The sequence below is a fragment of the Penaeus japonicus genome, unplaced genomic scaffold (genome assembly GCF_977035675.1).
Source record: "Penaeus japonicus unplaced genomic scaffold, GWHDUDI00000001_assembly GWHDUDI00000041, whole genome shotgun sequence".
NCBI lineage: Eukaryota > Metazoa > Arthropoda > Malacostraca > Decapoda > Penaeidae > Penaeus > Penaeus japonicus.
Window position 1 is genome coordinate 2,732,987 of NW_028234443.1, and position 12,500 is coordinate 2,745,486.

Sequence of the window (12,500 nt, forward strand, 5' to 3'; positions counted from 1 at the left end):
GCACAGAAAAAAAAGAGAGAGAGAAAAAAAAAAATATATATATATACATATTCGCCTCACCCTAGTAACAATTAATTTTCGCGCGGCGTTACACGTGCGGTGATAAATGTTCCTGGTGCTTCCCCCTCCTCCTCTTCCTCCTCCTCCTCCTACTCCCCGCTCCTCTCCTCTCTTCTCTCTTCTCCCCTCTTCTCTCTTCTCCCACTCCTCTCTTCTCCCTGCTCCTCCTACTCCCCCTCCCCTCTTCTCCCTTCTCCTACTCCCCCTCCCATCCCCTCTCCCCTTACGTCCTCTCATATCCTCAATTTAGCCTCATTATTCACTTCCTTGAATCACTCTCCTCATTCTTAGCGCGTCTCCTTCCCTCACAAATCATCTCCCTAAAAAGAGGAGAGAAATGATTTTATTTTTATTCTTATCGTCACTATACTTCACCATACATCCTCGTCCTTATCTGATTTATATTAATTATCTTTATCTTGTTCTATATTTACTCATTTGTTATTCATATTTTTCGTGTTTACTAATTCGTTATTTACTTTTTTTTGTATTTATTCATTCGTTATTCACTTACTCGTACTTACTTATTTGTTATTTAGGTTTTTCGTATTTACTCATTCGTTATTCACTTTCTCGTATTTACTTATTCGTTATTTACTTTTGTCCGTATTTACTCATTCGTGATTCCCTTTTCTCGTATTTACTTATTCGTCATTCCCTTTTCTTGTTATTACTTATTCGTTATTCCTTTTTTTATCGTATTTACTAATTCGTTATTCATTAATTCCGCATTTACTTCTTCATTTTCCTTTTTCTCGTTATTACTTATTCGTCATTCCTTTTTTTCGTATTTACTAATTCGTTATTCATTAATTTCGCATTTACTTCTTCATTTTCCTTTTTCTTCAATCCACATCTTCACTATTGCAATATCGCTTGTTCAGTTGCAAAAGAAACAGAATGTCTTCGAGTTGATAGTAAGTACGGTATTGCATATAAAATAATGTTAATGATATAGTCTTATCTTACCACAATTGCACGTTCTAAGATAAAGAGAAACACATACTTTGATTCATACATTAATTACACCTTATTATATCTACTGAATTGAATTAATTATACTTCAATTGAATTAATTATATGCCTTTATCATCAGCTGTCGTAGATGCACCATACCCTAAAAGTAATATGTAACACTCGGGTTTGTAATATTATTCTAACACTTAATTTCGCGAGATAAAAAAAAAAATATATAATCCAATTTAAAAATAAAATTCTCCTTTAATAAAAGAAAGCATCGTTTTCTCTTCTTTAAATGTCAAATATCGTTTGTTTTTTTTCCTCAACAATCACTTTTCTCAGAGACTCTCATCCCTATAAAAAAAAATCAAAACCTACTTATCCTAACAACTATCATTAAAATCCAACAACATTCACACACACCGACTTAAGAACCTCCCTTCCCTCGAACAGCCAAGTGTTGTTGCTGTTCCACCGACGCCCCCGCCCCGACGACCGTACGAACGAACAAGAGCAAGGGTTACAATAATCTCGCTAACAAATATGGTAAATACATTCCCCTCCTAACGACAATTAATCTGGGGCGCGTTAATTACCAAGATCCATCAGGAATACCAATTTTACTGTAGGTGATTTGTCTTCCTCTCGGCAGACGCAGCCGGGAGGGGGGTGGGGATGGGGGGGGGATAAAAAAAATAAAACGGTAGGCTACCAAACGGCGCCACGAACATTACCTCGGGACACTGTCAAGGGGTGTAAATGCTTGCAATGCTGAGGAAATGGTTCTTGCAATAGAGACTTGGCATCAGGACATTGTCAAAGGGTGTAACGGTGCCAGTGCCTGCAATACCCGCCCTTGCAATGCTACAGATACGCTCATACAATAGAGACAGTGCCAGGGATAGATATCTTGCAATAAGTACTGGAATACCCACCCTTGCAATGCCAAGTAATAACTCTACAATATCAGGGATATTTGTCCTTGCAACGGGGCCGCTACAAAGGACACGATCTTTTCAATGATAGGAATGCAATCTTTGCAACGGGATAAGACTCCTACAAGGTCATGGATGCAACTATTGCAATGAAAACAAAAGTAGTTTGCTTTCAACAGACAATGCTTAGATATGTACCGTGTATGTGTCCGGACATACACAAGGGTAAAGCAGTAAACTATAACTAGTAAAATAATACTATTATGAATGATAAACGTGATGCAAATTCTACGGCAGTTGCACAAATAAAAAAAAATATATATATATACATACACACACGCACACACACACACACACACACACACACACACACACACACACACACATACACATGTAAATATATATATATATATATATATATATATATATATATATATATATATAATATATATGTGTGTGTGTGTGTGTGTGTGTGTGTGTGTGTATGTATAAGAAAGCCTGTTATGAAATAAATATATAGAGAGATCATCATTAAATAAAATAATGAAAAGAGAGAGAAAAAAAGTGAAAAAAAACTTTATGAATTTCGAGTTTAAAGGGATGAGAGAGAACTAAAAAAAAATATCTAGTCTAAAACAAAAAGATCGAAAAAAAAGAATTTCTAGTTTAAAAGAAAAACTGTAAAAAAAAAAAAAAAAAAAATGCACGTTCGGAACAACAGCTTATTGGAGTTGCCAAGTCGTTAATTACTGCACATTAATTAACCCGGAGAATTTACTGAACCAAATACTGCCGATTCGCACAATATTTCCTTCACATTTCCATCATAACCCATCCATCAAAAGAGCATTCTTAATGCCCCCCCACCATCACCACTCCACCACCCCCACTCCCCCCACCACACACGCCCACGATAAACCAATAAACCGAAATCCACTCCCCACTCCCCACTCCCCCCACACACGCCCACGATGAACCAATAAACCGAAATTCACTCCCCACTCCCCCCCACACACGCCCACGATGAACCAATAAACCGAAATCCACTCCCCACTCCCACCACCCCCCACACACGCCCACGATGAACCAATAAACCGAAATCCACTCCCCACTTCCTCCCCCCACACACGCCCACGATGAACCAATAAACCGAAATACACTCCCCACTCCCCACTCCCCCCCACACGCCCACGATAAACCAATAAACCGAAATCCACTCCCCACTCCCCCCCACACACGCCCACGATGTATCAATAAACCGAAATCCACTCCCCACTCCCCCCCACACGCCCACGATAAACCAATAAACCGAAATCCACTCCCCACTCCCCCCCACACACGCCCACGATGAACCAATAAACCGAAATCCACTCCCCCCCCCCTCCAAACACGTCCACGATGAACCAATAAACCGAAATCCACTCCTCACTCCCCCCCCCCCACCCACACGCCCACGATGAACCAATAAACCGAAATCCACTCCCCACTCCCCCCCCACACGCCCACGATGAACCAATAAACCGAAATCCCCCCCACCACCCCCCCCCCCCCCCCACACACGCCCACGATGAACCAATAAACCGAAATCCACTCCCCACTCCCCCCCCCCACACACACACGCCCACGATAAACCAATAAACCGAAATCCACCCCCCCCTCCCCCCCCTCCCACACGCCCACGATAAACCAATAAACCGAAATCCACTCCCCCCACCCCCCACACACGCCCACGATGTACCAATAAACCGAAATCCACCCCCAACTCCCCCAACCACACGCGCCCACGATGAACCAATAAACCGAAATCCACCACCCACTCCCCCCACGCACGCCCACTATGAACCAATAAACCGAAATCCACTCCCCACTCCCCCTACACACGCCCACGATGAACCAATAAACCGAAATCCACTCCCCCCCCCACGCCCACGCCCACGATAAACCAATAAACCAAAATATGCAGTTATTGACAATGCCATAAATGCCATACACACAGAATATATACAAATAATGGGAATGCCTCGAGGAAACTGGTGTGTGGGGGCTTTCCTAAAGGGGGGGGGGGTAAGGGTGGGGGGAGAGGCGAGAGGGGGAAAAAGATGTATCATAATTGTATCACGAGGAAAAAAATGTCTCATAGAGTATCATAAGGGAAAAAATGTATCATAAATACATAACGAAGGGGAAAAAAGTATAAATAAATCTATCACAAACCAAAAAATCATAAACCATAAATGCATCAAAAGAAGCAAAAATAAAACCTAAGGGAAAAAACGAAATGAAAAAAATGAAAAACAAAATCTTCTACTGTGCACTTTCGTCTCGTGAAAGGCTACTGTGATATGTACTATGCAATGCACTATACACCATAACAATGCTACCGACATATAACTCGGCTGGAGTTGTGGGCTGAGTGAGTGTACGAAAATATATCAAAATATATGATATACTTTTCTGACATGTGTGAAAAGTGAACATGTTCGTGGAAAGACAGATGGACATTGAGACTGACGGACCAGAGGGGAGAGAGGGTGAGGGAAGGAGAGAGAGTGAGGGAGAGGGAGAGGGAGAAGGGGTGAGTTAAAGGTGGGAGAGAGGGAGAGAGGAAAAGGGGGTGAATTAGAGGTGGGGGAGAGAGTGAGGGAGAGGGTGAGGGAGAGAGTGAGGGAGAGGGTGAGGGAGAGGGAGAGAGTAAGGGAGAGGGTGAGGGAGAGAATGAGGGGGAGGTAGAGGGAGAGAGGGAGGGAGGGAGAGAGTGAGGGAGAGAGGGAAGGAGAGAGAGGGAGAGGTAGAGAGGGAGGGAGGGTGAGTTAGAGGAAGAGAAGGAAGAGAGGGAAGGAAAGAGAGACAGAGAAAGAGAGGGGGGGGGGGGGGGGGGGGGGGAGGGGGGAGAGAGGAAAAGGGAAATAGAGAGAGAGGGAGATAGATGGATAGATAGAAAGATGGATAGATAGAGAGTGAGACATATGATAATATATATATATATACATATATATATACATATATATATATATATATATATATATATATATATATATTTATATATATATATATATAATATGTGTGTATAATGTATAATGTAACACAATATGTATATATATATAAACATACACACACACACACACACACATACATATATATATATATATATATATATATATATATATAATATATATATATATATATATATATAAACGTAAATATATAAAAACAAATATGGAACTAAAAATTATATATATATATATATATATATATATATATATATATATATATATATATATATATCTAAGTTCACAAAAGCGATTTCAATCTCCTACCTTTCGTTTTTCCTCTTCAAAGGACGAGTGCTTCGTTGGTTCTCGTACCTGTAAAGAAAAAAAAAACAAATATCAATAAATTACTTAAAAATCCTTCCAGTAAATATATATGTAATTCACTTAAAAAAAGTAGATATACCGTTAATAATTCATTTAAAAAAAAACAGGTACATGTGTATCGTTGATAATTCATTGAAACTAAAATCATGTAACTATATATCATTCAAAATCCATCAAAAAATTATGTAAATATTGTAATAATTCACAAACAAAAAGTAAATACACATCATCAACATATGCAAAACTTTTCATGCAAATATTGATCGGTAATAATTCATTAAAAAATATATACGTAAATACATAACTAATCATCTAAAACGATTCTCTCTTAATGATAAAAAAACGAGTATGTTCTGGATTTAAAAGACAGATAATCATTTGTCATTCCATTTTCCTTATTTCGAATTATATTTGCATATTACACTGATTCAATTTCGTATCATATTTCTTAACATGGTAATCTTTTCATATTTTTTTTCTATTTCTCATTCATTTCAATTCATCTTTTTATTCCTTTATCCATCTATCATTTTTATATTAATCTTAGTTATGTTTCTAAGTGTTATCAAATTTATGCTAATTGGGGAGTCTCAGTGAGAGAAAAGTACCATACCATTTTTCATATACACTCTATTCGGATTGAAAGCCTATTTTGTGTCTGTTTGTTCTTCCGTTTGTGTGTGTGTGTGTGTGTTAGTCTGTGTGTGTGTGCGTGTATGTGTGTGCGTGTGTATATCTATCAGTTCTATCAGTGTATCTGTGTATCCGTCTAATCGTCTGTCTGTCTGTCTGTCTGTCCACCTGACCATCTGTCTCTCTGCCCATCCGACCGTCTACCTGTCTCTCTGTCTATCCCTCTGGCTCTCTATCTATCCATCCATCCATCCGTTTCTCTACCTATCCATCCATCCATCCAACCAGTCTCTCCACCAGGCAAGTTGACCATCGTCGACCGGCTAAAATCAATAGACAAACACAGACAACCGGGACCAGCCGAGCCAAACAGACAGACCGGGGGATAGGATAGGATAGGATGAGACGGGATGGGATGAGATAGGATGGGATGGGATGGGATAGGATAGGATGGGGTGGGATAGGATAGGATGGGATAAAATGAGATAGGACAGGATGGGATAGAATAGGACAGAATGAGATAGGACAGGATAGGATAGGATAGGATGGCATAGAATGAGATAGAATAGGATAGGATCGGATAGAATAGGATGGAACAGGATAGTATGGGATAGCATAAGATGAGATAGGATGAAATAGAATAGAATAGGATGAAAAAAGATAGAATTGGATAGGATGGCATGGAATGAGATAGAACAGGATAGAAAAGGATAAGATCAGATACGAAAAGATGAGATGAGACCTAATGGCATAGAAAGGCGAGATAACAAGATGACGGAACGGATCGCGATGGAGTTAATCAAGTCCATAAATAACACTGGAGGCTGTGACGTCCGCGCGAGATCAGCTGGTCAATACCGCTTGATAGAGGAGGCCGGTGTTACGCTTCTGATGGCCTCGCGACACGCTATGCTCTGCTCGTTGCGTGTGTGTGTGTGTATGTGTGTGTGTGTGTGTATGTGTGTGTGTGTGTGTGTGTGTATGTGTGTGCGTGTGTGTGTGTGTGTCTTGTGTGTGTGTCCTGTGTGTGTGTGTCCTGTGTGTGTGTGTGTGTGTGTGTGTGTGTGTGTGTGTGTGTGTGTATGTGGTACGTGGGTAAGATCTTGTAAATGTATCATCTGTGCACATAGTGTGTTTGCTTTCTTGCGAGGCCCCGTGCGTGTACTGTGCATGGCGGTATCCTTTTTCATACAAACGTTGTGCATGAGAGAATATATTAGTATGTTAGTTTAGTAAGGGTGGGGGATGGGAAAATGTTTACACTGCAAAATGCAGACTAGCACTTATGCATACCTTCGAAATCGCATGATTGCATTACAAACACACACGCATACGCACACACCTTTCATGCATTCTTTAATGGAGTCAGCTGCACGTTCATAATTAGGGTTTACTTTGAGGTCTTCCTAAAATAGGGTAATTAACGCGAGATAAGTTAGCGCTGCTGTGTACCCCGAAATTGTGTCTGCATTCTGCTTTAAGTGAGAGGGAGGCAGGGAGGAAGGGAAGGAGGGAGAGGGGGAGAGGTAGAGGGAGGGAGGGAAGGAGGGAGGGAAGGAGGGAGGGAGGGAAGGAGGGAGGAAGGGAGGGAAGGAGGAAGGGAGGTAGGGAGGGAGGGAGGGAGGGAGGGAAGGAGGGAGGAAGGGAGGGAAGGAAGGAGAGGGGGGAAGGAGAGGGAAAGAGAGAAAGAGAGGGCGGGAGAGAGAGAGTGAGAGAAAGAAAGAAAGAGAAAAAGAGAGAGTGGGGAGCGAGAAAGGAAGAAAAACAAAGAAAGGCAGATAATCCCGATAGAACAGAGCAGAGCAGAAAAGAGAAGAAAAGAGAAGAGTAGAAAGAAAAAGCAAGATTAAGAACCCGTCACAACCCCCTCTCTGCTCTCATCACCCAAGCCCCCAACACAGACCTCTTAATCCCAGCATCATTCCGTCCCCAGCATCCCTATCTCCTTATCTACGAGCCTGTGGGGAGATCAAGCCTAATCGTGTTTAGACATGTTAGCGTCCTGAGGAAGGAAGATGCTGGTAATCAGGTCAGGTCGGTTCCCAAGAGGTCACGGTGCCTTGGCTCAACCGATAACCCATTAACACCATATTATGGCACGGGTCATCACCTCTGGTCGGGGCCAAGGGCTACTCTGCCTACGTCTACAAACATGTCTATGTTGGTGACTACGACACGGTGGGGACTACCAATTGCAGGAGGTGTAGTCGTTCGTTGTTTGTTTTCTTGTGTTTGTGTTTGTATTTGTGTGTGTGTGTGCATATGGGAGGGAGGAAGGGAGAGAGAGGATGGGAGAGAGCGTGTATGTGTATGTGTGTGAGAGAGAGAGAGAGTGTGTATGTGTCGGTGCTTGTGTATGAGTGATGTGTATGTGTATATATATATATATAATAAATATATATATATATATAATATATTAGATTATATATATATTATATATATAATATATATATATATATATATATATATATATATATATATATATATATTTATGAGAAAGATGGTAGAATGCAATAACGTATTTATATATATATATTTGTAATATATATATTATTTATTATATATATGTATATGTATATATTATATATATATATATATATATATATATATATTATTCAATATATAAATAGCATATATATATATATATATATATAATATATGTGTGTGTCGCAAGACGTGAATCAGTCGAACAGTTTTACACGATTTTATGTTTACAGAAGTGGCTCGTTGTGTTTGAGTCAATTATTATATTCTCTCCTCTCTTTTTGGGTTGCTTCTCAAAAAAATAAACATATTCTTGCGTGTTCCGAACTTATTAAATGTAACTGTTTTTTAAGAGTAGACTTAGTAAAATCGTATCTGATTTGAGTTCATGTTTTGTGAATCCAAGAACGTGTATTGGATTGGGTTTTAGATATACATTTTTTTTTTCTCTCTTCTGTGTTTGTGTGTATGTGTGTGTGTGCATATCTATCTGCTTATCTGTCTCTTCTCTTCTCTTCTCTCTCTCTCTCTGTGTACTAATCGTATACATACAGTTCCGTTCAACATAAAATCTAATCCTAGTTTTTCTTAATACATATTATAAAAAAAAACGAATATATTTATATCCATATTTATACATATACATATCAATATATATACATACACACACACACACACACACACACACACACACACACACACATATATATATATATATATATATATATATATATATATATATATATACATAAAAGACAACCGCCCACATCCAACACGACACCTCCACAGCGAAAGATTCCAACAAAAGATATCCAACGCCTGTACACACACACACACACACACACACACACACACACACAACACACACACACACACCTCTGAGTCCACACCATCCAATCAGTCGCCAGAATCCCTTTTTGTATTAATCGCACTTCTGATGTGACAGCAGTTGCATCTTCGTCAGCAGTGTAATATCCCCCTCCCCCTCCCCCAGTCCCCTACCCCCTTATTTTTTTTTCTTCAATTTTCTTTCACCGCTGGCTGCGTACGTGACAAGTTTCTCGATAGACTGGTTTCCGAAGTTGAAGTTCAAGAGGGTCTTAATTATTTCTTCTTCTTTTTTCCCCCCCTTTTTTCTTCTTTTTTTCCCTCTTTTTTCTTCTTCTTTTTTTTCTTCAGTATTATCGGTGGTTTTCGCATCGCCTTGGTATCAAATGAAGATCTGGATGCGTCTTCATTTTGCTGGTATCGGTGTTGTTGGTATCTATCGAAGTCGATCGGCTATTGTTGTTGCTTTTTTGTTCTATTGTTATTATTGCTGTTGTTATTGTTGTTATTATCATTATTGCCTTCATTATCATCGTTATTCTTATCATGATTGTTACTGTTATTGTTGTATTTTTTGTTGTTACAATAACAACAGAAACGGTAAACATAATAATAACTATTATCATTATCAGTAATATTATTATCAATAATGATAGTTTCATTATGATTATCATCATTATTATCATGATTATCATTATCCTCATCATCATCACCATTATCACTTAACTCACACTGTAATTATTATCATTAACGTCATGATAAGTATATTGGACATGTTTATTCATCATCATTATTTAATACCATCGATACATCAAATTTGCAACATCCCTTTTGTCTCACACCGCACACTACTTTATAGAACAATTTTCCATCAATATATATTCATCCATCATCTATTTCCATCCCGCTGTGCCTTTCTTCCTCTCAAACCAAAGCTTCAGACTCCATCATGCACGTCGCATCTCCAGCATCCCTATCATCACAGCATCACCCCCCCCCCCCGATCATTCACACTCTCACACCATCATCTTTCATCTTTTAAAAGGACTCTCTCCTAACTCACAAGCAAGCAAGTAAGCAAGCAAGCAAGCAGTCTTACGGACTCGCCTCGTCCTTCGAATCTCGTTCATTGCCACCAGGACCCCCTCTCCCTCCTGGTGCTCCCTCTCCCCTCCCCCCTCCCCCTCCTACTCTCTTACTCATCTCCCTCTCTGATGTCTCCTGTCTCCCTCCTGGTGCTCCCCTGCCCCTCCCCCTCCCCCTATCTTACTCTCTTACTCATCTCCCTCTCCTCCCTCTCTGATGTCTCCTGTCTCCCCCTTCCTCCCTCCCCTCCCCTCCCCTCCCCCCCCGGCACCCCGTTGAAGGGCAGTTTATAAGTCCATCAATTCCCCACTCCTCCTTTCCCTCGTCGCGTCAATGAAGTGGAGAGGCAGGCACAGGTGGTTCGTGCCGCAGGTGGTGTGAATGGAATGCGGCGGTTGAACAGCAGGTGGTATGAAGCAGGGTTTTGATAGAGCATGATATAGTGCGCGGGGGATAATTTGTCGGACTCCCGCCGTTCCTTAATCTGAGTAGTAGGATCCGCCGACGTCACATCTCTCCTCGCCCGTACTGCGCCGCCCGCCGACGCCGCCACACACGCACGCCCGCTCGCTCTCTCGCCCGACCCGCTCGCGCCGCTACACCACCCGGCTCCCTCCGTTGCAATCCTTCCCTTGTCCTGCAGTGCTATCCGATGCAACACACCAGAGGCAATTGCAAAGGATCTTGGCACGCGCCCATTCCAGACATCTTCGCTTCTTCCTCCGACTAGACGATAATCATCAAGTATTTTTTTTCTTTCTTTCTTTTTATGTTCTCGTCACCATCCTTCTCATCCTATTTCTCTCCTCCACGATGCAACATCTAAGAGGACAATGCAACCGATTCTGCCATACGATCCTTAAGCACATCCTACCCCCCCCCCCCCAAACCCCCCTCCCCCCCCCATCTCTCCCCCTCCCCCCAATTCCCTCCCCTACTGAATGCCTCTAAAACAAGATGATTCTCAGGATCCCCCTCCCCCCCTCATGACACCATCACGCTCATCATGGTGCACAGATCATAGTGTCATGCGTCACCATGATCTCTCCTCCTTCAGAATCATAGTTGAAAGCCACTCGGTTCATTCTTCTGCAACGACGAAATGTTGCTGTTTTCTTTCTCCGTCTTTCGCTCAAGGAGACGCGAGGTGGTCAGGTCGAGGTGCAGGTCAGAGGTCATTCCTTGACTGATGTCCCCTTGGTGACCCTCTCTCTCTCTCTTTTTTCTCTTTTTATCTTTCTTTCTCTCTCTCTCTTTGTCTTTTTATCTCTCTCTCTCTCTTTGTCTTTTTATCTCTCTCTCTCTCTCTCCCCTCCCCCTCTATCTCTCCCTCGTCCACTCACAACCGGTCCGTCTCCTCTCTACTCTCTCTCTCATTCCCCCCCGTCTCTCTCCACTCTCCGATTCCTCGTCCCATGTCTCTCGATCGCTCCTCTCCCCGCTGCTCTCTCTCTCTCTCTCCTCTTAATCGCTCTCTCTCTCTCTCTCTCTAGATATTATATATATATATTTAGTTATATATTATATACACCCATATACATATTCATATATACATGTACAATCTGTGTGTGTATGTGTGTATTACCACACACACACACAATACACCCCACACAGCACACAAACACACAACACACACACATATATATATATATATATATATATATGTGATATATATTATATATATATATATATATATATAAATTACATATACATCACATATAGCATCATATATATCATATGGTGGTGTGTGGTGTGTTTGAGTGCATATATAAATTTACATAGATATATTAATATATATATATATATATATATAATATATATACAAAACACACACACACACACACACACACACACATATATATATATATATATATATATATATATATATATATATATTTACTATATTTACAAATATTAATATACATAAACACACAGACACAGACACACACACACACACACATACATAAGTTACACATAACTCACACCCCCCCTTCCCCAAGCAAGAGCGGCGCGGTTGCCCCAAATGACACGGAGCGGTTGGTTGAGTTGCCACTTCGTAATTAAGGCCAGCCGAGGCCGGAGAGGGTTGGACGGGCGGGTGAGCGGGCGGGCAGACGGCACACGCACAGCATCGATA

The 12,500-nt window shown here is 41.0% G+C and overlaps 1 protein-coding gene across 3 annotated transcripts in view; it reads right to left on the reverse strand.

Annotated features, from left to right (window-relative positions):
- The window catches only part of LOC122253935 (AT-rich interactive domain-containing protein 3B), a 286,582-nt gene that overhangs the window by 207,309 nt on the left and 66,773 nt on the right, over positions 1 to 12,500 (reverse strand). For 2 of the 3 annotated variants that reach the window (XM_086534364.1, XM_086534363.1), the window contains exon 4: positions 5,273 to 5,320. The exons of the other annotated variant lie outside the window; for it this stretch is intronic. In XM_086534364.1, the coding sequence (XP_086390490.1) occupies positions 5,273 to 5,320 (48 nt within the window). The remainder of the gene's footprint in view (positions 1 to 5,272; positions 5,321 to 12,500) is intronic. 3 annotated transcript variants of the gene reach the window in all.